The following is a 27,186-nucleotide window of genomic DNA, read 5'->3' as shown; positions in this document are numbered from 1 at the left end:
CGTTCTTTTTGTATTATGCACGTACTTTTGCTTGTCAATTTACCCGAAGAAGATTTTTCATCTTCCGACCTTTGCCTGCTTCCTACTCCTGCTGAGTCCCGTGTTACCTGTTGTCTTCATCGCCAATCACATTTTCATTTTGCGCGGATTCCCAGAGCTCCGTCTGTCGGGTTATTGCCACTTTATGTCATTCAGCTCCCATTATAAATGCTAGCTTCTGGCACTTTATTTTAAAGGGAAATTCTTCCTTCCTTTTATTTGCTGCAATTTTGTGTTTAATACAGTTGCTGTTTATAAAATATAGAACTATCTCTAAAAGATATCTTCTCTCGCCTTTAAGATTAAGCCTAAGCTTTTTATTTTTTTGTTTACCAATAAACCTTACCAATATTTATAGCTACCTGTACTTGCTGTTGTACCTTTGTACTAACTATTATTCATATTTTTCTTATCTTTCTTTCCTTATGATTTCTGAACGCTTCCGTGCGTTCTAAATTCGATGTTTGGATGTTTATTGATGTCGTTGCAAATAATGGACCAACCTCCATTAAACCAATCCCACACTGAAAACCCAACACAACAAACCACACATGTTTGGTGTGCATTAAACTGTTGTTGTTGTTGAATGTTTTGCCTAATGCACACTACTGTACCGATGCGAAACGAACCTTATTCATGACCACATAAATCCGATAATTTGCTAATCGAAGGACCCCAAATTTCCCCAGATATAATCAATGCCCAGTATACAGTGGAGACCCTGGTAATGGCCGTGCTGGCGGGTTCGATCTTCTCGCTGCTCGTCGGCTTCTTCACGGGCTACTTCTGTGGTCGACGCTGCCACAAGGACGAGGATGATAATCTGCCATATCCGGACACGGAGTACGAGTACTTTGAGCAGCGACAAAATGTCAATAGGTGAGTTGGAATTTTCCACAACTCCCGAACTTGATAAAAAAAAATACTATCTCCTTTACAGCTTCCCCTCGTCATGCCGCATCCAGCAGGAGCCTAAGCTGCTGCCCCAGGTGGAGGAGGTGACGTATGCAGAGCCAGTGCTGCTGCCCCAGCCGCCGCCACCGAACAAGATGCACTCACCGAAGAATACGCTGCGCAAGCCGCCCATGCACCAGATGCACCAAGGCCCCAACTCGGAGACACTCTTCCAGTTCCAGCCCGATGGCTACAATACCCAGCAGTCGTATCGCGGACGCGATAACTTTGGCACGCTGCGCTCACACCAGGTGATGGTGAGTATCGATGCTGTCCAGGCGGCAGGATATCGCTTTTCCTTATTTAAAATGTTGTTTCATTTGCAGGGCGACAACTATAGGCGCGGCGATGGCTTTTCCACCACCCGCAGCGTCAAGAAGGTGAGCTGAGTCTGGCTTCTCCACCGATCTGGGAGGAGAGCAGACGGATCTTTTTCATTTGCAACTATCGTATCATATTACTATTAATACTACTACTACTAATCTCTAACCTTAATCATTGCGCTCTTTTCGATGTTGTTCGACATTTTTGACACTACGTACATAGTTATCGAGAGTCCTTGTGCTGCGCTTGTATTTGAACTGTATTGAACTCTTTCTCTCTCTCTCCTCACACAATCGTCGATTGGTGTATTTCTTAGCCTCACCTCTTCAGCTTGTTTATCGTGTCTCCTCTGAGTGTGTGTGTGTGCGAGACCCACCCAAGTGTGGTTTATCGTATATGTATTCTGTATTATATAGCACCAAGTCGCTTAATTATAGTATCTCATCTTCATAGCCCACATATATTGTGTATATCTTGTTGTAGTTTGTGTTGTTGTGTGTTGTATACTATTACTGTTATTATTTGCATGCTTATTTTTTGAAGCTTATGCTGAAATATTAGCTGGAGTTTTCCCTGAGAGATATTTTTTATTTAAAGTCTCTGATATGCCACATGTTAATTTAACCCTTTAGGACCACTTTCCACAGTAATGGAAGAAATTGCATATTTTTTTCTAGAGTTGTTTATGCCTTCTAAACTGAAATATGCTTCTCCACCTTATTAAGCATATATTCTTAACTGCTAGAAAATATTTAAATATTTGGAATTGTGAATAATTGTGGGGCCTAGAGGGTTAAATAATAATAATTCGTATCATTACAATAATCTATATGAATATAAATAAGTAGGGAATCTATTATTTATTTCTTTAGATACACATTTGGTTTAAAGCTTAAATTTTAAAATGAAATTAAAGATTCAATATATTCACAAGTACAAATTCTTAGCGTCTGACTATTCTTCATTATTCATTTCAAAACTATTGTAAATGTAAGTTCCTGGGACCAAAATTAACTTTCCCTTCCCTAAATTTGATCTTTTGCCGCTTTGTATGGGTTTACTATATAAAAATGTTTCTTTTATAATTACAATTCCTGTAATCATGTTACCTAACCCATCACATAAACTCATCGACCTGATCTCCATTAGGTGCATGCTAAGATACCATCATCTTCATCTCGATCCCTCCATATTTCGCTTATATTCTTTGGCATTTGGGTTCTGCGTTCAAGCTGGAAATACACCAATCGTTCGAATCGAGTCGGGTTCTTCAACTATTTCCATCTCTACTTAAGCATTTTGTATAGTTCATTTCACATTTACTTCTTCAGTCCAGAGAGACACTTTCCCATCGATACTAACAACCTCTTACAAACTCAAAACAAAGACAAACAAATACCGAAAAAAAAAGAAAACGAAAAACAAAAAATCTATCTCTATCTTTTCTCTCTTCTTCTTCCCCTTTTTTCATTAGGTTTACCTTTGAGACGGGAGTGGGGCGGCTGAAACCAGTCAGGGACTAATTACCCAAAATATGGTAAATACTTATTTATAACTAAAGCTGACTTGAGTTCACTTTTAATTTTAGTTTATATTTATTTATTATTATTATTTATTTATTTTTCGACTATCCCTTTTTTGGTTTTTGGTTAGTTTTTTGGTTTTTTTTGTGGGGCTTCGTTTGCTGAATATTATTAATCTGGAAAATTTGGAATTTTGCTCAAAAGCTGCAATATGGAAGCTCTCTTCGCAACGAGCTCAACCGAAATTCGCTAGGCAAAAAGTAATTTTCGAAAAACAAATCTTTACGGTTTTTGCTCTTTGTTAAATTTTTTGAAAATTTTTGGAGCACCGTTGCAAAGTTTAGTTTTCAATTTATCAATAGATTTTTTTAGGCACTGTTGTTGCAGAAGCTTTGTTCTTTTCTCTCTCTCTCTCTGCTGTCTATAACTATCTTACTCTCTTCACTCACATTTGTTTTTGATTTGACATATGACACTTTATCGAATGCCAAGAAATAATTTATCGATACAAGAATCGGTCAATCGATCAGTCCAGCCCAGTCAGCCATCCCGCGCCCAGCTCGCCTGCTCGCCAGCGTGTCCTTCAGCCTCTCTCATTCCCTGATCCCAGACCTCTGAGTTCCGTGCTTTTCGATACCAGATCTCTCCTGCATGGGCGCCAAATTCCACCTATTAATCAAGTCCTTCCAGGATGTGTGTGTGTGCGTTAGAAACAAATATGACACATTACCCGGTCACATACATTTATATAAGTAACCTGCAATAATTAAACTATTCCCCATACTTAAATACCCTGTATTTGTTAAGCTTCTTATTTAATTAATGAAATATGCTCGACACTCGACATTTTCTGTTTGCTTGCCGAAATTTCAAATGAAAACCAATTGGAGGAAACTGTATTGCCAGCTGAGAAAGTAAACTAAAAACTACAAATTAAGAAACTAAAAACCCTAGATGACATCTTAATTTAACCAAAATTATTATTTGGTTTGCTAGAACCGCAGACACACACACAAAAATTGGCCTTGGCTTGAGAGCAAAGATTGACTGCGAACGTGTAATTTTGAAGCAAATTAGCGTTATCCTTTCTTCTTGTGTTGTTTGGTTGGTTTCCTCAACATATTTACGTAACTCTTACGAAACTTGATTCTTGAATATATAGTATGTAAAAGCTGAGAAATTGATAAACACTCCAACCCCCTATATATAGGCTGTAAACAACACAAACACACGTAATAGAAGTCTTGGTCGCGCAAGAAGACAGCCGCCCCGTCATGGCATTGGTAAGTGTAATCCTTGTGTTAAGTTATAGAGTTATATACCGGATAACTGGCCAACCAGAGATACCCACAGGACACAGAACACAGAACACAGAACACACCAACACCACCCACAGACTCTGTCGGCGGCTCTACCTCCTGCTCCTTCTCTACTCCCTCTCCTTCTCTACCTCTCTCTCTATATGTCTCTGATCGATCTCTTTGGTTCGAGACCCTTATGATGGGTTGGACAGCCCTCTGTTGGGGCATCCCTTCAAAATTGCATTCTTAAACCTAAACTTTACCTTAAACTACTCCTAAAGAGTAAAACAACAATATTATTTTCGTGTGCTCTTGTTTTTTTTATTTACTATTTTTACCATATAACTTGATATATTAAGTTGATACTTGCGTGTAAGAGTAGTTGCTGTGTGAGTGTTTATGTGCATGTTGCGGCAGACTCCTCGGTGTTGTGCATATGCATCCCTAGCCTCTCAGTGTGTTACCTTCTCAGACCCGATGCAACATGCACCCAAGCACCCATGCCCATGGACCCCTGGACCTCGAACCCAGCTAATCCGTGTGTCTTTGTGCTCTTCCAGTAACTCAACACCGCTCCAATAGCCCCCAGCAGCAGCCGCAGCAGCAACAGCAGCAGCCCCAACCGTCACACTCCAGTTCCGGCTCCTCACCCGTAATGTCCAACAGCAGCAGCAGTCCGGCCCCGCCATCCAGCAGCCCCAGTCCGCAGGAGAGCCCCAAGAACTGCAGCTACATCTACCGTGATTGATTGATATGCAACACCAAATCGATGCCACTCATCCAGGCCCAGCCCACGCACCCACTACCGCTCCCGATTCCGCTCCCAGTCCAGCAGCAGCAACAGCACCAGCACCAGCAGCATTTCGCCAAAAGTTCGATTTGCGGCAGGACATATGCCAAGGCCAAGTCCATGCCGGTGACGCCCGTTCAGCCGCAGTCGCCGCTGGAGGAGACGCCCTCCTATGAGCTATACGAACGACATGCTCACTCCGATGCCCACGGCCACTCGGACTTCGATGAGGACTTGGAGGACACCTCATCGCTGGCCATGATCACACCGCCGCCGCCCTATGACACGCCCCATCTTCTTGCCTCGCCTCCAGTGCCGCCGCCCCGTCGCTTTCGCTTCGGCAACCGTGAGTTGTTTAGCATGAGTCCTGCTGGCGGTGGTGCCACTCCCACAACCTCCAGCACTGCCATAACGCCCACAAAGCTAAGTGCAGCGGCGGCGGCCATGTTTGCCGCCCCGCAAATGGCCACGCAGCTCAACAGGAAATGGCGGCGGCGAAGGAGGAATAGTAGCTCCGGCGACTCCAAGGAACTGGACAAGCTGGTGCTGCAGTCAGTCGATTGGGATGAGAACGAGATGTACTAGCAGACAAGCCGGAGATATAAGCACTTTTAAGAGAAAGAATTAGATAAGTTTTGAAAAGGAGCATAAACTTTCTTCGAATTCGAATTAAAGGCTAGGGGATTCCCAGCTTAAGTGCTTTTATAAGTAGAAGAAACCCGGTTTGTTTTAAGGTGGTATTAAAAATAATTAAATAACTTTAAAAATGTCCACGATTTACAAAGGAGAACTACATTTAGACTTATTTTATTTTTCAAATGAAATTTTTCATGCACAACTTTTGTGTATTTTAATACTTTTAATTATATTTAAAACCACCTTAAATAGTACACAAGACTCAATCGCTAGGGGCGCCTGCAATTTACACTGTGACTTATGACTGGGGCTGATTATAATACCCCTTATCCTCAACTACCCTCGCTCGCCCTTCATTTAACCAAAAGTTGCAATCAGACAAAAGCTTGCTAGGAGATTTGCATGGGGACTTACTTACACAAAAACCCAGAAAGCCAGAGAGAAGTTATACACGAACTTTATAATTATATAGCCTTTATACATATACCCAGATCTGCTAAGTATACAAAAGCATAACATATAGCATACGTATGACTCTTTATATACAAACATGATATATATAGACACGGTTAAAAAGTAACGCTAAATTAGAGCTGCAAATGATATTGTTAATTACCAATTTGAGCAGAGTCAACACACTTGTAAATATTAAACATAGAAAGGACGAAAGGGACGTAGGCTAAGCAAACCTTATTCGAGTAGAGTGTACGCGATATACAAGATTTTTTGCATTTAACCCTGAGAGAAAAGGAAAATAGAAGAAATTTACATGGCAAGACAAAAAAACAAAAACGAAAAACGCTTATTACTGATTTACACCAGACAAAACGAAAGAAATTAACTACCAAAATACGTGTAGGAGGAAGGCAAACAAATTAGTCGTAAGCCGTCAGAAATCGAGTAACTAAGTAGGGTTTTCCGTTGTCAATTTTCGTTTGCTGAGCCCCCTGCTACTCTACTCTTCATGAATTTTCTGCTTCAGTCTCATGTAGGAAAGTGTAAATTATGTACAGGACTATATACGCATTATATTCAACCGATCTGTACAGAAATCAGTATGTGCGATATGTGCCATAATCGGGTGATTGGGCGCCTAACATTGGGCCCACATCCATTTTTAGTTAGTTCTTATTTGTTTGCATTGGTTCGGGATAATCCCTTAATCGCTATCCATGTATATATACGAATATATATTAGGAAGGACACACAAATTTTATGTGACGTGATCGATCAAAATTTAGTGAAAGCATTACAACTAAACATTAGCCTAGCCACATAGATTTTGTATTATAGATCAGATCGGAGCAGAGCAGAACAGAAGGAAAAGGAAAAGGAACTTTTGAAAATATTTTCTCTAGGGGCATTGCTAGTGTTGTTCTCGTAATACATAGAAAGTATGTTAGAAAGTAGACTAAGCTAACTGATATTCAATATTTTGTATGAGAACCATTCAAGTCATCATCCGATCAATCTTGGAAATTGCGTTGCAAGACGATTAAAGAAAGCGTAGAAATATCTAAATCAAAGCAAATGTGTAAACGGCAAAAAACAGTAGCGTTTAAAATAGAAAATAAATACAAGGACACTGAAACACTTGCATACGTATATAAATACTTAATGCAGCTGCAATTTTATGCTTTTATATGCAATTTTACTTTTTTACAAAATGTATACAACCGAAGCAACCAACCGCAGAATGAGGAATCGAAAAGCCATTATTAGAAAAGCAAGAAAGCAAGATTCTATATAATTTAGACAGCCAAAGATATAATTAATTATTAATTATTTGTACTGTGTTTTAATTAGTTTTATTTGTAAATATATATCTCATTTAATTTAAATTAAAAATTAAAGTGTACTGCCCTTAAGCATTTACAGTCTTTCGTCTAGATAGTTTCCGTTTCGGTTTATTTAGTTTTTTAATCCCTCGTTTTTCGGTATTCGTTAGAAAGTGTTTTAAGTACTTTAAAAAGCAATACAAACACGTAAACATATAACTCGTAAGCAACAAGAGATAACAACGTAAGAGTCGGACACTTAGAGTAGCTGCAGATGGATAAACATAGAAGTTTGAACTAATTCTAGATCTACATCAACTAATCATACAATTTCATACAAGTATTACTGAATCAGATCATTAACTTTTATACACTTTACCATTTACATATATATACAACAACAGCAACAAGCAAACTGAATGCCGATTACCGATTATTTGATATATACAAGACGAGCAGTCTAACGTAATTGTAATACGAGGCCCTGGCTACGGCTACAATTGAACGGTTTTACACTGAATAATGCCTGCAGACATAAACCAGCAGAGAATCCATGAATATATATATACTTATACATAACTATATAGATGAACCATACACTTATTAGGTACTTTAGACGAGAGATTCTCTAGAAACGCTTTTAAATTGAAGGAAAACGAAAAGGAAAAACACAAAAAAAAGTAATAAACAAAGAAAACAAAAGAATTAAGCAAAGTATTTTATTAAAAACACTCAACAAAGAAATGGCAGAGTCAAAAAAGCAAACAAAAAAATCTATAAATTTCTAAAACACTTTCCGGAAAGGTTACACTTTTGGTAAACAAGAAAACCAATTCTGCAACTTTTTAAGAATAACAGAAACTGGGGTTGAGATTGAGAACATACTTTAAAGATAATTATAAGCTAATGGAAAACGATTTTTAACTTTCTCCGAATAAGACAAAAACAATTATTACCTACAGATTGTAGCCGGCGCATTCATATTTGCTAATTAGCAACTTATTAAAATATAAAAAGAACAAGCAACATTTAAGGAATTAGAGCAGAAAGCAGGAACCCCAAAACGGAAAAGAATTAAAATATATAAAAACCATTAGGAACGAAGGAAATGAATCCTTGACATGACACACACTCAAGTATTCATTTTTTCCATTAAGAACGATATATATTCAAGTGCTTCTTACATAAAATAAAAATAAATATAATATATATAAAACCGAAAAAAAAGAAAACAAAAATATATGAATGATTAAAGGATAGATATTATTACGAGCAGGCAGGCATTACATTATAAAAATACCTACTAACTAGGCTAAGGCATTTACGATTAACTTGACTCTTATTAACTGTATTATTATTATTATTATTGTTTTTGGGAAAACGAGCGAACTATTACAGATAAAACTGAAATCAGATCACTGAGCGGATTTAGGCTAAGCATAACGTAACGTAACGTAATAACTATGTACGATATCTGGTTCCGTTTGGTTTTATAATTTCTAAGTAGACAGCTCTCCATCTCTCTTTCTACGCAAATAGTATAATTACGAACACACACTGACACGTAATCGATGCATTTTACTTTCCCGAGAGTTATGCGAGTTCACGAATTCAATTTATATAATTATGTTAAGATTTTATAACGCAACAACAACCAGCCTAACGTATGCATTACTATTACGCGAAACTCTGTAAATACTTCACCAAAGCAAATAAAATATTCCTTCATTAAAGCAAAAATAAACCAAAAAAAGATCCATAACTCAAGACGATTACCATTCACCGCTTGGTTCCACGTTCCACTACCCAAACAATCCAGAAGATGCTTATCGATTAGGAGTTATCAAAGGAAATATAGGAGCCATATGACACGAGTATGTTATCCATTCTTTAGCGGTTACAAATACGTAAGGATAAATTTAAATTGTTGACAAATGTAGCGCAAGAACGTAATGAGTAACACAAAATGTAATGAAAGTCCCCAAGAAAAGCGAATAACAAATATTTAACCAAATAAGTTACGAAAGTTAGACACAAAAAACAAAAAAAATAAAAACAAAAAACGGTACTTCCAAGCAACTATAGAGCTATACAGCTAGCCACTTTAATCGATGCGAACTATAAACTATATGAATTGAACTTCCTCCTCCTCCTTTCCAAGCCCCCACACACAAACACACACTGAGAAAAAAACAAATTACGAATAACACAGTCCACCCTCTCTCCAAGCAGGAATTCCTTGTATTTTATTTGGATTTCGTTTGAAAGATAATAAACACACATCTAATTATTCGAGCTGCGAAATAATGAATAAGATCTACAGCATCAAGGAGCTAATTAAACAACAACAACAACAAAAACAACAACAAATTGTTAGTAAAAAGACTGAGCTACAAAATATACAAGAAAAAAACTAAAACAAAACAATGAAAAATGAAAAGTAAATAACTGAAATCAGAACTCAGTAAGAAACTTTGATTCAGTGAAAGAACATACATAATTAATGTGCATTTTTGGTAAACGATTTTTGAGTAGAGAACGCCATCCGGGAGCTAGGAGTTCGTTTCATTCGCATATAATTTGAACGAGTCCTTAATTAGTTGTAAAGTTCCTAAAACTAAACCCGCAGGCGACGGCAACCAATCATGATGGCTCAATCAGTGCCACCAAGCCATGTTCAATTATGCATCTATTACACAAAAAGGAACAAGGACTTTTGCATTTCTTTAATGGCATTTTATGAGGTTTATAGTCCTAGTCGAAGGGAGCTGCTAAATACATACATACGTAATGAGACACTCTTCGTTTTTGGGTTCTGAATTTTTGGATTTGAATTAAGAGGCTTCCTTTCTTTGGGCCACTGCCACAGCGCCACAGCATAATCGAGATTAAAATACCTAGAAAGAATATATAAACATATACATATATACGTATATAGACACAAGTATATATGCATACCACTTGCTTTTAGCTTTCCTAGACTCTGATTTCCACACTCGAACGTACTGTACGTAAGCTGCGCGTCATATAGAGGAGAGATAGTCGGTCTCAGATACGAATTAATAATCAAACTCAAGCGGATAGAATTGCTGCTGCGAGGCCCCAGATCCGATTCGGTCCAAGACACAACAATTAACTCCCGCAACCCACAAACCAAACGGATCGATCCGGAGAAAACCATTCGAAAGCAAAGCCAATACAACTCACTCACACCCACACTCACACGTTTAACATACAGAGAAATCGATAACAAAAAATAGAAAACAAAAAGAAAAAACCGCATATTATTAATTATTATTATATTGTATTATTATAACAGAAATATTTAGATGAAATGACGATTCTTAATTATAACACATTATTATAGATACATACTGAACAAGCCGATACAAAACCAGAAATTGAAAATGAAACTTTAACAAGAACAGAAAAGGAGGGAATGGAATCGAAAATGATTAATAAAAATGAAAATATAGAGATTATTATATTATGAATTTGTTCATTGCGTTTTACTCAAATCTACATTGGGCAAGACACTGGCTTCAAGGGTCAAGGCCAGATGGTACCATGATTGAATAATCATGTTCTTGGTAAGAAAAGCAAAAAATTTAATTTTAAGAAGCATTTATTTGGGGTAAATCAATAATAATTATAAAAAACAAAGCAAGTAGGAAGTTGTTATTAGTATTTTTTAATACAAGGTAATGTATTCAGGGGAATACAAATTCGTTGCTTAAACCATTCTCAATGATAACAATTTTTTATAAAACCTAAATCAATTAACATTTATATTTATTTTTAAAAACAACGCATTTTTCATCTTTCTTTATCAAATCTTCTGAAGGGTAACATTGCTATTTTCCCAAATTGTTGCATAAGAACTATGAGGTCTGACCATGTAAATTGTGTTCTTAATTTAACATTGCATAGCTCCATGTCGAAACCAGACTCAAGCCAGGCAGAGAAGCTGTGCCAACAGATAAGGCCCGGAAGAGATAAGGTCTGCCGAAGCTAGCCAAGTAATAGAGCTGGGAGCACAAATAGCAGATTAAAGGCGGTCATGACACCACCAAATGGGACTTGGACTGGGACATCGAGGGTAGCCACGAAGATTAAAATTAAAGCCTCCTTTAAAAAAGCATATTGAATTTAAAAATAGAAAAAAGTTTGTAAGATGTTGAGTCATATTGTTGAACTTTCCAAATTGTAGAAACCGTAGGAACAAGGTTACGAAATCCTGATAGGGAAAAATCCAACCAAAACTCTCGTCGTTCTATACAAAACTTGACTTGCCGGTATTGCAAAGTCGGGGCATTTGCTTATAACGATCTTTCTGATTACTCCTTAGTTTCAGTGTCGCCTCAAGCCAACCTCGCTTTGAGCTCGCTCCAAGGCTGCTGTTGCTGCTGCTGGATGCTGACTACTGCTCTGGCCGCAGATAAAGCTGGGAGCTTTTCAGGTCGTCGGATCCGATTCCGAAATCAGTTCCCTTTCGAACGCGACGCAGTGAGCAACATGCAGCCGCTGCTCCTAGTAGTGCTGGCCCTTTGTGCGGCCCCAATCTTTGCCCTTCCCCGACCGGACTACAACGACGACTACAACGATGACGACGTGAAAGACTGGCAGCCGGAGCCCCTCAAGCCAGCTCCCTGGCAGGCGGAGCCACGCAGCTCACCTTCAGAGCCGCAAGCGGCCGTGGTGCCTATTCCCGGGATCGGACAGATCGTGGGAGTGCGCAACTTTAAGACCATCGCCGGACGTCCGGTGAACGCCTTCTTGGGCGTGCGGTATGGTCAGGTTGGCAGCGGCCTGGCGCGCTTCCAGGCTGCCCAGCCTGCCCGCCTCCAGGGCCGGATTGATGCCACCGTGCAGAGCCCGAACTGTGCCCAGTTTCCGGAATTGCAGCGCCTGAGGGAGTCCGAGTCCCGCGGTGAGAACGTCGACGACTGCCTGACTCTGAACATCTATGCACCCGAGGGAGCTAAGGACCTGCCGGTGCTGGTCTTTGTGCACGGCGAAATGCTGTTCGACGGCGGCGCTGAGGAGGCTCAGCCGGATTATGTCCTGGAGAAGGACGTGCTGCTGGTCTCAATCAATTATCGACTGGCACCCTTCGGCTTTTTGAGTGCTCTGAGCGATGAGCTTCCCGGCAACGTGGCCCTCTCCGACCTTCAACTGGCCCTCGAGTGGCTGCAGCGCAATCTGGTTCACTTTGGCGGAAATCCCGGCCAGGTTACGCTGGCAGGACAAGCGGGCGGAGCCACATTGGTTCACGCTCTTAGCCTCAGCGGCCGGGCCAAGGACCTCTTCCAGCAACTAATCCTGCAGTCGGGCACAGCCCTTAATCCCTACCTGATCGATGAGCGCCCTCTGGAGACCCTGGACACCTTCGCTCGCCTCGCACGTTGTCCTACCAATCCCGCTGCTCGCAGTCTTGCCCCGCTTTACGACTGCCTGGCAACACTGCCCACCTCGCAACTGGTCTCCGCCTTTGAGCAGCTCTTCGAGCAGAACGAACCGCGCGGTCTTAGCTCCCTCGGCGGCTTCAAGCTTGTCGTGGGCGACCGTCTTGGATACCTGCCCCGTCCCCCAGCTGCCCTGGCCGCCAATGCCAGCAACAGTGTTCCCACCATTGTCGGTGCCGCCAAGGACGCCAGCGCCTTCATCCTGTCGCGTGAGTTTTAAATATTTAATTTAATATTTTTCTATGATACCAAAGTTGACCGCAGCCTCTGTTTAAAAATCTAAAAATAGGAAAAATTAATCTGTGTACAAATTCTTATTTTAAATCGTAATACCTTTCAGACAATAGTGGTTTTTATACACTTATTGGGCACAATTGGGTATTTTCGATTCGTATATTCCGAGATATAAATATGTTTGCTTCAGTTTTCCCAGTATAAAGACAGTCTTTAAATTAAAAGCCACTTTGTTTTTTAAGCCAGAGTTTATTTGATGAGACTTATAGAGACAAAATCCGTGGCTGTCTGCGATAAGAAGCTTCAACGGATCCCGGGGGTCACTCTGATAAGGAACTATGCGATTAGTCCGACATAGACAGCAAAATCATCGCTTTGATGTGATTGCTGGGCTGATTTTAATTAGTGTCAAGGCTCTTCGATTTTTATGCTATTTACGTCGGCAGGCAGGAAATGTTTGGTTTTTAATTAAACTTATTTAATCTTGTGTACTTTCCCAAAAAATGGCCAAGTCAAATGTCAATGCCCGGTGATAAGAATATTTATGTACGCAGCTTTAATACATATATGTACATACATAAGATTTAATGCACATCGGAAACTGTTTATTGTTTACTAAATTAAGAATAAATGCTGAATTTATCTCGTTTACATATCTAATAGATATTTTTTTATAATCTTTCTGTACAGGCTTCTACAACCAGATTGCCGGCCTGCAGTCACGCAATGTGAGCGACTACATCGACGTGGTTCTACGACACACGGCTCCTCCCAGCGAGCACCGCATCTGGAAGCAGTGGGCTCTGCGTGAGATCTTCTCTCAGGACCAAGAGTACTCGGCCAGTGCCCGCACCGTGACACAGGGTCTGCTGGAGCTGAGCAACCTCATCCTTTACCGCGCCCCCGTGATCTTCTCCATCCGCCAGTCGTACCGCTCAACACCAGTTTACCTGTACACCTTCGACTACCGTGGCGAGCACCACCGCTTCGGGCACCTGAATAACCCCTTGCCGTTCGGAGTGGATGCCTCGCTAAGCGATGACAGCGTCTACTTGTTCCCCTACCCGGAGGAGGCCAGTCGCCTTAATCCTGTGGACAGGTCGCTGTCCCGCGCCCTGGTCACCATGTGGGTTAACTTTGCAGTTTCTGGGGTGCCCAACCCGAACTCTGGAGTGTGGCCACGGGCCACGTCCGAGTATGGACCCTTCCTGCGCTTCACCAACTCTCGCCAGAATATGCTCGAGCTGGATCCGCACTTCGGTGAAGGCATAAACTTGCCGAATCTCTATGGAGAATACTTCAATGCCACCAGTAGCACCAGCAGCAGTGTTACAGTTGCAACACCGAATAGGCCCTACTACTATCCCACCCCTACCACTACTACTACTACCACGACGACGACCACAACTACCAGGCGTCCGTACGCGTACAATCCCTATGCCAACTGGCAGAACAGGCAACCGCAACAGACTTGGCGGCCAGCGAATCCGGACTACGTGAGGGCTCAGGAAGAGCGACAGGCACAGTTTATCCGCGATCAGCAGTTGCGGGCGCAGCGGGAGAGAGAGCAGCGTTGGCGAGAGCAGCAACAGCGGGAAAACCAGAATCGACGTCCGGCACAGGATCCTCGCGAGCAACGAGAGAAGGAACAGCAAGAACAACAGCGCCGAGAACAACTGCAACTGCAGCGAGAAAGGGAACGGCAAGAGCGCGAACGACAACAACGAGAGCAGCAAGAGCGAGAACAGCGAGAGAGAGAACAGCGAGAGAGAGAACAGCAAGAACGAGAACAGCAAGAACGAGAACAGCAGGTGCAAGAACAGCGAGAGCGAGAACAGCAAGAACGAGAACAGCGAGAGCGAGAACAGCAAGAACGAGAGGGAGATTACTCAATTCGCGATGAAACACCAAATAACGAACTGAAACCGTATCCCAATTATGATGACTATCTCCGAAATCAAGACGAGTCTCCCGAATCTACTCCTGATCATGGATACGACGAGGAGCGAGAAAACGAGATACGAGAGCAGCGGATACGTGAGCAGCAGGAGAGGGAACAGGAGGAGAGACTAGAAGAAGAGAGATTGCAACAGGAACGAGAGCGAGAACAGCAGTCAGTCGAAAATCCCGATGATGGCCGCCAATCCTATCCCGGCTATGATGATTACCTTAGAGGACAGCAAGGAGAAAGTGATCCAGAAACGGAACAAGAACGAAACTACAATGAGGAGCGGGACCGCGAGCAACAGCAGCGCGAGCAGCAAGAACGTGAGCAGCAGGAACGTGAGCAGCAGGAGCGTGAACAACAAGAACGTGAGCAGCAGGAACGTGAGCAGCAGGAGCGTGAGCCGCAACCTGACAGTGATGATCCGCGAAACTATTCCAGCTACGATGAATATTTGAGAGCCCACCAAGCAAGACAACCAGCCGAGTCCGATTTCGATGCGGAAGAACAAAACCGTGAACAAGAGCGGAGGGATGAGCTTGATCAGGAGCAAGAAAGATCACTTGAGGAGGATCCGGAAGATGCTGACGACCAGGAGCCGGCCGATCCGGCCAACGATCCCAGCTCCTACGCTAGCTACGAAGATTACGTGCGAGCCCAGCAAAAGCTGCGCGAGGAGGAAGAGGAGCGCGACAGGGCCCGGGAGGCACAAGAAAGGGCCGAAGAGGAGCAGGAAGAGGCCCGTCAGGAATACCCAGGATATTCCCAATTCAGGAGCGTGCTTCACGGACCGCAGCACGTTAAGCTCATGCACAGACAGCAGCGACGCAGGCAGTAGGAGAACCGAACCCGCCTTATAATGTCTCTTTAAATATTATTTTTATTACAAAATAAACACAATATGAGCTAATTGTACTTGCCGAAGCTTTCTTCTTGACTTTTCCATAATGTCAACAATAAATCAATTCATTTATATTCCAGTTTGTCTTCATGTCCTCGATGATAAATTCATACATTGTGCAAAGTATAATTCATTTTGTATAATGGTAAAATTACTTTATAATACGGGCTTCACATGGTTTATTTTTAATAATTTAAACTCACAGTTTTTTAAAGTTTAACCTGAGATATATTTAGATCTAAAATTCTACATCTAGTTCTAAATAGAGCTATATTAAAAACGTATCTTGTTCCGGTTGGGCCGCTTCACCAGACTCTTGCGTCCTTGCAGCTTCTTTATCCTGCTCACAGAGGAGGCTGCCAACTCTTTTCGACGTTTAGCCAACGCCCGCTTCCGGCTGCGGTTGCGCAGATAGTAAATCTCGCGGACCAGGCTATGGCCCTCGTCCTCATCACGCAGCGTGGCCGAGAACTCCGAGAAGTAGTTGCCTCCGATGGTCAGCGTCTCATCGATCTTCATATAAGGGCCATAAAGCGTGGTCATGGGCGGCCAGTAGCCGGAGCGATAGGAGCCGAGCGGATTCCCGCTGATGACGAAGTTTGTCCAGAGTTCGACCATGCGACGAGCCATCGTCACGTCCGGCGGACTGAGGCGCTTCACATGCTCGGGGTAGGGGAAAAGATAGAGGGCCTCGTCGGTCAGCGAGACGCCAGCCCGGAAGGGGCTCTGCATGTTGGTCTCCTCGTCCATCTCCTTGTAGCGATTGAACTCGCCCGCGTATTCGAAGGAGTAGAGGAAGGTGTTGTGCGGATTGTGCTTGTTGTTCATGTTCAGAGCCAACAGAACGGGCAGCTTGTGGTTCAGAGTGCCGGCCACCTTTAATGAAATTATAATTATGAAATAAATATAAAATTACGATTTGTTGGCTTTGGTAAGATCCTGAATAAACGCATTACTTACATCAATAAGTCGGGGGATCAGGGTGTCAAAGGTGCCATTCTCCAGCAGATGACGGTTGAAGAAATCGTGAGTGACGAAACTGGTGAGAAGCATGGTCTTGTCCGTGCCCACTACCTGACGGATCACATGGTCGATATAGTTGTACGTAGTGTACTCATCATCCGGAATCTTTCCCTCAAAGTCATTGTCCACAATTTCGTTGAGCACTCGAGTTCCAGCGTTTTTCGGGCAACCACCCATTGCCGGATAGGAGAAGTTGGACTCCAGCATTAGGTCATACGGATGCTTTGGCAGCACACCACTGGGTCCCCCGATAGTGAACTGAATCCCACCAGTGTGTCCAATTCCCAGGTCAGATTTTTCGAGCTGCCAAATAAATTGTTAGACTTTCAATGGATTTATATGTACATTAACCTACGGCATGCTCCATAAAGGCCGTGAGCAACTCGAGAGCCGTCAGTTCCATGAGACAGGTGTTGAGATCCCGCACGGTCACCATCTGACAGTCGGCCTTCTTGGCGATTTCGTGGGCATGCTTGCGAGGATCCTCCTCCAAAAAGATGGGCATAATGGCGGAGCCCGAATGATAAATCACCTGACTGAACAGACCACGCTGCACCATCGGCGAGAGCGTGAGCAGGTGGGCAATGGCTGCTCCGCCCACCTGGCCGGCCACCGTTACCCGCGAGGGATCGCCGCCAAAGTTGGAGATAAAATGCTTAACAAACTGTAGGGCCAGAAAAATGTCCAGGAAGCCAGCATTGCCGGGAATCTCATCTGTTTTCGTCGACAGAAAACCAAAAGGACCGAGTCGGTACTGAGGCGTGACCAGCACGATGTCCTTCTCGAGGAGATAATCCGGAGGCGCCTCCGAGTTGCTGCCCTCGTAAAGGTATTCGCCATGGATGTATACCAGCACTGGCAAGCGGGCAGTTACGTTTGGCGTGGTGATGGTCATTGTCAAGCAGTCCTCCACATCCAGTACGTCGTCCAGTTTGCGCAGCGATTCCATTGACACCACCGAAGGGCATCCGATCTTCTCGGCTGTGGCATCCATCACATCCTCCCATGGCTCGATCGGGCGCGGTGGCTGCAAAAAGTTAATTAATAATGAGAGTCAATATTTTTGATGAGGGCCAAATCATTAGGTTTTATAGGCACATGTTAATTAATAGTAGACTTTTTACGGTGTTCATGTAAATTATATGGAAATATGATGAGAGCGGATAAACTGTCCAAAAAACATTTGCATTTCTTTTAAAATCGTGCTTTTTTAACTGTGGGTAGATGTTTGCATAATGAATAAATTTTAAATACAAAATGTTTAATGTTGTCTCAAATGTTTGCTGGTTTAATAATTGGAATTGTCCCTGCAAGAGTATACAAATATGGAAGAGGTTATCACGAGGATGTTATCATATTTGTTTATTAATGTTCAGATTGTTTCTATTGCAGATTTATGATATACACCGTGGCCCGATCTCGCCCTTTAAATGAACATTATCTTTTATAAATTACGCAAATAAAAAATTTTCATTTTAAAAGAGATATATAAGGAAATTTTTCAATATATAAAACCTTTAAGGAAATTGGCCATAAATTCCGAATATTTATATCCACCAGAAAATGAAATAAAAAAGCTTGTTACTATTTAAAAGTCAGTTTCAGTTTTAACAATTTTATACTACGAATGACTCAGTGCTAATGTCTGATACTACAATCTAATAATAACCTCCACTTTCCCATAATCTGTTTGTATATGGACAACCTGGAAATGCGCACCTGCACATCATAATTCTAGCCAGGACCTACCAAGTCCTCGATAGTATAGTGGTTAGTATCCCCGCCTGTCACGCGGGAGACCGGGGTTCAATTCCCCGTCGGGGAGAGATGTGAGGAGCATATCTATATTTTTTTCGTCTTTTTTCTTCTGAGAATTAAGTCTGCTGGCTTATTTATTGCCTTTAAGGAAATTTACATAATTTTGAAAGTTTTTTGTGGTAGGAGAAACCAGACTCCAAATAAAGTTGGACATTTCTATTTGAAATTCTTGGCGAATCTGTTATGTTAACATATTTTGCATTTTTGCATAACGACGACCTCTATTTTTTTGCACCAATATCCACAAAGAACAAGTTCCATTTCTTTCGTTTCAACTCATAACTCCGTTATTCTCCTGCAGAAAATTATTTATGTTGCAATGTTGAGTAAAATATCAAGGAAGTGTACCTTGAATCGATTGAGCCCCGTGGGAGGCTCTGCATATCGAACATCCACAAATTGCAGCACTTCACGCTTAGTCCAGGCAGTTTCAAGAATCTTTCCCTGGATGCTGCCCAACTTGGGCAGTTCGACGATGGTGTCCTTTTCCTCATCGTATTGCCTGTTCCGGAACCGAGCCTCCACCCCGTGGTGGAGGAGCAGAAGTATTAGCATAAGCGCGAATTGCATCTTTCGGGATAATCGCGGATCGAACCAGCACTCTCTGTAGCGCACCGAACGCAACTGATCTGTGGTCAGACGGAGCTAATAGATATTAGTCCGCCGCGCTGACCCGAAGTTTCACCCCATGCTGACCGAAATAGCCAAAACGAAGAGTTTGCAAACGAAAACTGGCTAAAACAAAACGCGAAATATACTGCAAATGATGCGGCTAAAACCATACATCTATGCTAATACGTACACATGGAGAAAAAATGGTATGACAAAAAATTAATACTAAAGAAATCATCATATTTAAAATATAGAATTTAACGTTTAGAACCACACTGCATATCAATAATTTTCAATTATTTTAAGACTCTCCAATATTTTGCATATAATTATATAAATCGCAGCTGGCACTATTACGTCCCATATCCATTTTTTAAGTTTTTTAATGCACAATAAAATATTTTTAATCTAGAATATTTTTCACAGTGCAAGAACGAATTTCGATGCTCCGATTTCGGTTGCTTGACTGCTCCGCTGATCATCTGTAAGTAAAAGGGAAAACTACAAGAGCAGAAGATCGGCCACCCGAACCCAAGTCCGATTTGCCTGCTAGTCAGTCATTAGTCGCTCAGATTGATGCGAATATTTACCGGCAAACATTAGCCATTAACTTAGTTTGTCTTTCTCACGATGACGACGACGACGATGATGACTATGGCGACGATGAAAGTGCGGGCAGCATCAGGGCAAAAAAATTAATCTCGCAAAAAGCTGCGGGCATTGATTTAAATTTTAAATTTTACCTAATTGATTCCGCATATTCTCCTCGCTACTGGTATTCCTACTCCGAGGTGTATGATCCATCATCGCGAGCGGCGGGAGAAAGCATTGGCAACACTTCTGTGCCGAAAAAGATCAACGACTTCTGCACCTAATCGCACGAGATAATTCTATTATTTGGCTATCTTTAAATTTAGTCAAACTTGGGAAACCCCGCCAGAAAAGGAAGCTAGAAGAAAGCGTGCCAGGTATAACTTTTCCCTTTGTAGAATTCACATTAACGAGCTCAGAAGAATGAAAGGTTTTTTATTCTTACAAATGATTTAATTGGAATTTCAGGGAATCTCTTGAGAAAGCTTAATTAACTTCAAAATAATTTACAGATAAATAGTAAACAAAAGAAAATGAACTGAAAGCCTCAAAGAAAAAATCTGATTTTAAATACTTTTTTTTGCTTTGCTTTTTTTTATTTCCTAAAAAGAAAGAGCATCACAGTTCACTATCTGAAAAGATTTATTGGTCTTAGAAGGGATTATTCAATCAATCTTGGTTACAGCTGAAATAGTGCTAATGCTGATGCCAAGATAGCAAATTAATTAAACCAAAGACCTAATGATGTGTCACGCTTTATTTAACTTCTATTATGTTCCCTAATAAATTCAAATGGAAATGTGATCCCTCTATTCATGGAGATTCTGAACCGCGAAATATGATTTATGAGGCCGTGAAAGAAAGCGGATTCTGTTAAAATAAGTTAATAATAAATTATGGATATAATTATATATTATATTATAGCAGGTATTTTCTTTGGTTAAAGTTTAGCCATAATAGGTAATATTATTACATTTAAGAAGAAACCCTTCAAAGTAAAACGACCCTCCACTAAATTTCACATTTATTTAAGAAAAGTTTTAGGAATACATAAATTAGAGAGGGGGAGGATCATATTTTGAGCTTCTTATTTCTATTGCTTCTGGACGCGCGTTGACTTCCTGGCAATGAAGACCAGGTTCTGCCCACGGCCCTCATTGGCAGCCCTCTCGCCCTCCTCCTCACTGTCATCCTGATCTTCCTCCTTCTCCAAGGCAGCCTGATCCTTGTCTAGCTTGGCAACCGCCTCCAGGGCGGACTCCAACTCGTAAAAGTCCTCGTTGACCAGGCTGTAGCCACTCTTTGCATCCTCCACGGTAATTCGGTATTCATCAAGGTAGTTGTCACTGAAGGTGACGGTACGACCGATGCGCATGTAAGGACCCGTCTCATCATTCATCGTTGGCCATTCCGGCACGCCGGGTGCCTGGGGAACCCCCGTAGTCGCAAAGGACGTCCACAGGGCCACCATACGCCGGGCCACCTTTATGTCTCGAATGGAGTTAAGGGCTATGAATCGGGGCCAGGGGAACAGATACAGATTGTCGTCCGTCAACGAGACGCCCATGTCAAAAGGCATAAAGCTGGCCTCCGCCGCACTGGTCGCATAGCGGTTCTGCTCGCCCTCGTAGTCAAAGGTGTACAGGTAGGTGCTGTTGGGCAACTTCTTGGCATTGGCTTGGAGCACCAGCAGCACGGGATTCTTCAGAGAAATTGTGCTGCACAGCTGGAATTATTATTAAAAATAAAAAATGTAAACAGTATGTAAAAAATCTGAATATAAATCCCGAATTATGGTTACTCACATCAATCAAACCCGAAGTTAAGCGCTTAAAAGTGCCGTTCTTGACATCGGCCTCAGAGAAAATCTCTTCGTCGGAGAACTCCCTCCAGGAGCCAGTGGGATCAGCACCATTTGCCTGCTCGATAATGGTATCAATATACTGCCGTCCCGTCATTTTGTCGTCCAAAATGGTCTCATTAAATATATCAGAAAAGATATCTGCAATTAAAAGGTTAACAATTACATAACGTTTAAATTATAATATTCTTTTCATATATAGAAGATAAATACTCTTTCCAAATAATATATAAATATTAGCTCACCCCTTAGCATAAAAGTTCCACCGTTCTTCACACTGCCACCCATTGTGGGATATGCTTGGAACTTTTCGGCGGCCAGCAGACGTCCAGGATGTTCAGGAAGGATGCCCGAGGGGCCACCGATGACCAGCTGCACGCCACCGTAAGCTCCGCCGGCCAGCGAAGGCTGATTTTCACCGTGCACGCTGAAGGCAGCCAAGAGCATAGTGGTGTTTAGGCGTCCCAAACACTTGTTCAGCTGATCCACCTTGTTAGGCTGTTTGCAGCCGGCCATTCGGCCAATGGCCTTGGTTGCAGCCAGCGGGGAGTCCGTGATGAAGGCCGGCGACAGGGCTGTGCCCGACTGATAGATCACGCGATGGAAGAGTCCAGCCGGAACCGCAGGACTTAGGGTGAGCACATTGACCAACGCCGCTCCACCGACTTGACCGAAAAGAGTAACCCGTTGTGGATCGCCGCCAAAGGAGGCGATGTGCTTCTGCACCCACTTCAGAGCCAGGATAATGTCAGTGACAGCCGCGTTGCCGGGCATCTCGTCGGTCAGCGTGGACAGGAAACCGAAGGGTCCCAGGCGATAACGTACAGAGACCAGAACCACATCGTGCTCCAGCAAATAGCCAGGAGCGGCCTCCACTGAGTCGCCATCATAGAAAAAGTCACCATGGATGTAAACCATCACCGGCATGGATTTGCCTTCCATCTAAAACGGGATAACCGAATTTTTTGTTGAAATACTTATAATCCTAATGAATTTTATAATGGATTCATTAAATAAATATTTTTAACGAAAGCCGACTTTCTTTCTTACCTCCATCTTAAAGAACAGACTGAACTCGGCATATTAAAATAAAAACAAGAAAGAAAGCTAACTTTGGCCAGCCAAAGTTTGTATACCCTTGCAGGTAACAATTAAAATATATCATAACTAAGCCAAAAATGCATTAATTTAAAAAAAAATTTAAATTTTAAGAAATCAACATTTTTGGCCATTTTTCCTAATTTTAATGATGTAACCCCTTATGAAATTTCGCAAAAATGGCCAAAAAATCGATTTCTTCCGGACATGTCTAGAAAGATTCGCATGTTAATGCTGATCAAGAATATATATGGTTTATGGGGTCGGAAACGTCTCCTTCACTGCGTTGCAAACTTCTGACTGAAATTATAATACCCTGCGAGGGTATAACAAATAGCATTCAACCTACCGCCTTTGTGTTTATAGTTAGCCGCAGACAGTCCTCCACATCATAGCCTTCTTCCTCCAGTTTGGAGAACATGAGCAGATCCTGAATGGATGGACATCCGGCGTGAGGACGATGGGCGGGTAAAGAGCCCTTCCAAGCTGGTGCGGGTTCAGCTGGCTGTAGAAAAATGACATTAAAAAAAATTTTAATATTTTACCATCCTTTAAACTATTGCTACAACGTAATATTTGTTTGCAAATGAAAAACAATTATACTTTTTCGTAAAGCATCCATTCAACGAACGCAGTTACCCCGCATTTGACGGAAGTCGTTCACCGTCCTCGATAGTATAGTGGTTAGTATCCCCGCCTGTCACGCGGGAGACCGGGGTTCAATTCCCCGTCGGGGAGATGTGTGAGCATCTTTTTTTATTTAATAATATTTCAATATTGCTTATTTTTAACGATAATTATATATATGTATATATATTATAATTATTGTCCCCTCTCAGAGTCCCCAAGGCTGTTAGAATTGTAGTGTGCAATTAGAGCTAAAAACTTTAATATATTTATACGAAAAGTATATGTGAATTACTTGAAAGGAAATACAAATAAATAAGAAAACCTTCAGAGTTGATTTTAGAATAAAGTGTAAAAACAAAAATATATTTTAAGTCTCAAACAAATTTTAAGGGAAAAAAGGAAAAATAAAAAAATACAAATGAAAAAAAAACTCTTAACATTCTCCCCGACGGGGAATTGAACCCCGGTCTCCCGCGTGACAGGCGGGGATACTAACCACTATACTATCGAGGATGTTGGTTAAGAAGCGACAAATGCGGGGTAGGAGGCAATTCAGTTGATTTATCAAAGCAAAGATACTCTTTGCTCAAAATAAAAGTATCTTTTGGCTTAATAAATAAATGATGTACCAAGCGAATCACATTAAAAATGATAACACGAACCCACCTTGAATCGATCAGCCTTTCCGTAGGGAATATCGAGGAACTGCATTATCTTCTGGCCCGTCCAATCCGTGCTCAAGGTGCGACCGCGAAGCCTGCCCAATTCGGGAACGGTTACGGAGAACACTGCGGGCTCCTCCTGGATATTCTGCACTTGTTGCTTGTTGGGCTTCTGTTTCTGGGCCTGCTGGGGCTTGGGTCGCTTGTTCTTGTGATGGACCGTATTACTCTGGAAGTCGGCGGGACGCTGCTTCTTCTGCTTGTTCTGGTTCTTCTGAGCCTGACTGCTGGCCGCGAAGAGGGCCAGAAGGACGATGGCCAGGAGCACTAGAGCTCCACTAATCCTTGCCATTATCTTAGTTTACTTCAGGTGCGTTGCTGTTGGACGATGAAATCGAACTGTGGGCTAGTCCAAATATTTGGCCACCAAGAAGACTTTCTCGGCACCCTCGAGTGGCTCTTGACCGGGCACGAGTTCTATTTCGGATTATGGTAAATGGGGTCAAGTCAGCACTCAGCTCGAATCTTCCTCTTAACTTGAGCGCCACTTTTCGCGATCCCAACATATATGAATATTAAGTGACAGCTATCTAAATGCGAACTTATGCGAAATTTAGCCGCGGGTGGGACTATGCTGCTCTTGGCATGAAAGTAAAAGAGAGCCAGGCGGCACAACCTGTTCTATAGTTGACCTCTGTCTGGTTTTCTCCCAATCAGTAGGATCGCCCATTTTAGATGATAAATCGAAATAAGGCCTAAGGCCTTTCCGAAATCAATTAAATTAAGGTAAATGTTTCGTTACAATTCGCGGAGTATTCTCTCTAATCAACTAAAATATGTAAATTAAAACTCCTTTATATTGCAATTCTTTCAAACATCTTATATATTTGCATAAAGCCATATCTAATACAACTTTGACAGATTTCAGTAGACTTTTAAATGGTACTCGCAGTTGTAGCTAAACATTTTCTTAACTGGTTCATACATCTTGCAGTTTGCTTAAATGATTATTTGTATTTTTAGTAAATTTATTATTTTCTTAGGAGCGACAGCTAGAGATCTATAGATACACATTTTCTCTGAACGGATTGCAAAGATTGCATTATTCTGCGCTATTTTTAGTCCAACTTTTTGACAGATATAAGCTTTTAGTCAGGAGATATATAGATAGATTTGTACGTTAGCATGCTGTTTTCGAGCGCTTTCACTCCTTGGTAGTTGCGTGTGTTACATTCGTTAATTCTTTATTAATAAATAAATATAGTATGTAGTAGGCATCACGTAAAATTAGATTAAAATGCATTATAGACTACAACTAGTTCATAAACGCACAAACAATTGCATTCAAATGCAGAAGTATTCTAAAGCGAAGTAAATGTTTTTTGGAGAGAGAACATCTGCTGAAGATCGAGAACCCCAAGCGGGGATGGGAACAGCTGGCCGGGTGATTCACAGTCAACACCATCGCTTAAATGTAGTACAGGCGCACAACCGATTTGGTGATGAGTGTCTCGTTGTCGTAGAAACTGGTTTGGATCGTCACATTGCCGTTCAAGACCTTGGCGGGCATCATCTGGGATTCGGGCGCCGCCTCAATGGTCGACTGCCAGGTGTTGGTTGTGTTGGCGCCCACGAAGCCCATCTCGAAGAACCACTCCTCCATGATGCGTCCCTTGAACAGTACCTTCTGGTCGAGCCGGAAGTTCTCCATCGGCTCGATGGTGCTGAAGTTGATCTCACGCGACACCGCCCTCATGTCCAGTATCTTTACCGGCACACGCGCCTCGTGCTCCAGATCCGGTGCCGAGAAGTCCTTGTTCTCCTGCCATATCACCTTGCCGCTGTCGGCGTCCCGCAGGATCATGTAGTTGATCTGGAACCCCTTCTGGATCCTGTCGCCGGCGCTCTGGTCGTCGGAGCCCATCGTTGAATGTTGGTGAATCCGGAGCACAACCAGGTGAGACCGCCTACGCGTTTACGTATACTAGCGGGGCAGAAAATCAATTATGTTTATTTTTAATCCAAATGCCAGCCATCAGCTGTTCAGTTGTTTAGTGTGACCGACGGAATTTTCGTTTATTAGCGTTGCCACACATCCAAATCGATTAGCTAACCGATAGTTGTGAACCTATCGATAGCAGTTATCCGCTGTGCCATCACTAATTCGCCAAAAGAAAACATTCCCAAAAACACAAAAATAAGCAACAACTAAGCCATGATTATATATGGCGTCTATATAGTTAGCAAATCGGGTGGCCTTATATTCAACCTGGACAACAATGTGCCGCGCATCGAGCACGAGAAGACCTTCACATACCCGCTGGACCTGGTGCTGGACTACGATTCCAAGAAGGTTTCGGTGTCGTTCAATCGCAAGGATGGCATAAATGGTGGGTGTGTCTTGGGTTCAATGTTGCTTCTTGACTATTTCACATTCTGCCTTGTAGTTGGCCATGTTCTGGTGGCGGTCAACGGCATAGCCGTCACGGGCATCACACTGGACGATGGACGCGATGTGAGGACAACGCTGGAGGCGCCGGAGAACTATCCCATCAACCTAAAGTTCAGCCGGCCGAAGATGACCACCAACGAGAAGATCTTCCTGGCCAGCATGTTCTACCCCCTGTTTGCCATCGCCAGCCAGTTGAGTCCGGAGCCCAAGAGCTCTGGAATTGAACTGCTGGAGGCGGACACGTTCACGCTGCACTGCTTCCAAACGCTGACGGGCATCAAGTTCATTGTGATCTCGGAGACGGGCCTAAATGGTATAGACCTGCTGCTGCGCAAGGTCTACGAACTGTACTCCGACTATGTCCTCAAGAATCCATTCTACTCGCTGGAGATGCCCATCCGGTGCGAGTTGTTCGACAACAAGCTCCAGGAACTGCTCGCCCAGGTGGAGAAGACGGGCATTAGCAATATTGATAAATAAATAAAGGTTTAAGTAGTCTTTGTACAATGTTATTAAGGTTATCTTCTATTGTTAGGGGGTTTATTTTTA

General features: G+C 42.3%; 7 protein-coding genes and 3 non-coding genes across 10 annotated transcripts in view; 6 read left to right on the top strand and 4 right to left on the bottom strand.

Annotated features, from left to right (window-relative positions):
• The window catches only part of LOC108074788 (semaphorin-1A), a 133,448-nt gene extending 128,559 nt beyond the window's left edge, over nucleotides 1–4,889 (top strand). The window contains exons 17-21 of the mRNA XM_017166966.3: nucleotides 729–918; nucleotides 980–1,250; nucleotides 1,320–1,373; nucleotides 4,051–4,123; nucleotides 4,702–4,889. Coding sequence (XP_017022455.1) covers nucleotides 729–918; nucleotides 980–1,250; nucleotides 1,320–1,373; nucleotides 4,051–4,123; nucleotides 4,702–4,889 — 776 coding nt within the window. The remainder of the gene's footprint in view (nucleotides 1–728; nucleotides 919–979; nucleotides 1,251–1,319; nucleotides 1,374–4,050; nucleotides 4,124–4,701) is intronic.
• Nucleotides 4,890–4,910: 21 nt separating this feature from the next.
• On the top strand, nucleotides 4,911–10,820 carry LOC108074790 (uncharacterized). The gene has a single exon (XM_017166968.3). The coding sequence runs from the start codon at nucleotides 4,911–4,913 to the stop codon at nucleotides 5,514–5,516; it is 606 nt and encodes a 201-aa protein (XP_017022457.1). The 3' UTR covers nucleotides 5,517–10,820.
• A 1,004-nt stretch (nucleotides 10,821–11,824) lies between these two features.
• On the top strand, nucleotides 11,825–15,964 carry Glt (Glutactin). The gene is made up of 2 exons (XM_017167050.3): nucleotides 11,825–13,019; nucleotides 13,735–15,964. Exons 1-2 carry the CDS (start codon nucleotides 11,861–11,863, stop codon nucleotides 15,825–15,827), a joined length of 3,252 nt encoding a protein of 1,083 aa, XP_017022539.1. The 5' UTR covers nucleotides 11,825–11,860; the 3' UTR covers nucleotides 15,828–15,964.
• A 99-nt stretch (nucleotides 15,965–16,063) lies between these two features.
• Nucleotides 16,064–19,301, bottom strand: LOC108074770 (glutactin). Its single transcript, XM_017166947.2, has 4 exons — nucleotides 19,080–19,301; nucleotides 17,269–17,940; nucleotides 16,851–17,216; nucleotides 16,064–16,766 (listed from the first exon to the last, which is right to left on the bottom strand). Exons 1-4 carry the CDS (start codon nucleotides 19,299–19,301, stop codon nucleotides 16,164–16,166), a joined length of 1,863 nt encoding a protein of 620 aa, XP_017022436.1. The 3' UTR covers nucleotides 16,064–16,163.
• Nucleotides 18,667–18,738, top strand: TRNAD-GUC (transfer RNA aspartic acid (anticodon GUC)). The gene has a single exon. It is a non-coding gene; the product is annotated as a tRNA-Asp (tRNA).
• A 1,720-nt stretch (nucleotides 19,302–21,021) lies between the features above and the next one.
• LOC108074843 (glutactin) lies at nucleotides 21,022–24,567 on the bottom strand. The gene is made up of 5 exons (XM_017167051.2): nucleotides 24,190–24,567; nucleotides 23,243–23,398; nucleotides 22,041–22,737; nucleotides 21,740–21,936; nucleotides 21,022–21,660 (listed from the first exon to the last, which is right to left on the bottom strand). Exons 1-5 carry the CDS (start codon nucleotides 24,535–24,537, stop codon nucleotides 21,028–21,030), a joined length of 2,031 nt encoding a protein of 676 aa, XP_017022540.1. The 5' UTR covers nucleotides 24,538–24,567; the 3' UTR covers nucleotides 21,022–21,027.
• Nucleotides 23,560–23,631, top strand: TRNAD-GUC (transfer RNA aspartic acid (anticodon GUC)). Its single transcript has one exon. It is a non-coding gene; the product is annotated as a tRNA-Asp (tRNA).
• On the bottom strand, nucleotides 23,965–24,036 carry TRNAD-GUC (transfer RNA aspartic acid (anticodon GUC)). The gene has a single exon. It is a non-coding gene; the product is annotated as a tRNA-Asp (tRNA).
• A 471-nt stretch (nucleotides 24,568–25,038) lies between the features above and the next one.
• Nucleotides 25,039–26,254, bottom strand: PrBP (Prenyl-binding protein). The gene has a single exon (XM_017166952.3). The coding sequence runs from the start codon at nucleotides 26,107–26,109 to the stop codon at nucleotides 25,654–25,656; it is 456 nt and encodes a 151-aa protein (XP_017022441.1). The 5' UTR covers nucleotides 26,110–26,254; the 3' UTR covers nucleotides 25,039–25,653.
• A 73-nt stretch (nucleotides 26,255–26,327) lies between these two features.
• Trs23 (trafficking protein particle complex subunit 4-like protein Trs23) lies at nucleotides 26,328–27,149 on the top strand. The gene is made up of 2 exons (XM_017167009.2): nucleotides 26,328–26,575; nucleotides 26,633–27,149. The coding sequence occupies exons 1-2, from the start codon at nucleotides 26,401–26,403 to the stop codon at nucleotides 27,115–27,117; spliced, it is 660 nt and encodes a 219-aa protein (XP_017022498.1). The 5' UTR covers nucleotides 26,328–26,400; the 3' UTR covers nucleotides 27,118–27,149.
• The last annotated feature ends 37 nt before the right edge of the window (nucleotides 27,150–27,186 follow it).

The sequence above is a fragment of the Drosophila kikkawai genome, chromosome 2L, assembly GCF_030179895.1.
Source record: "Drosophila kikkawai strain 14028-0561.14 chromosome 2L, DkikHiC1v2, whole genome shotgun sequence".
Lineage (NCBI taxonomy): Eukaryota > Metazoa > Arthropoda > Insecta > Diptera > Drosophilidae > Drosophila > Drosophila kikkawai.
The sequence above is the reverse complement of the archived record's forward strand: the minus strand, read 5'-3'. Positions and strand labels throughout refer to the sequence as shown.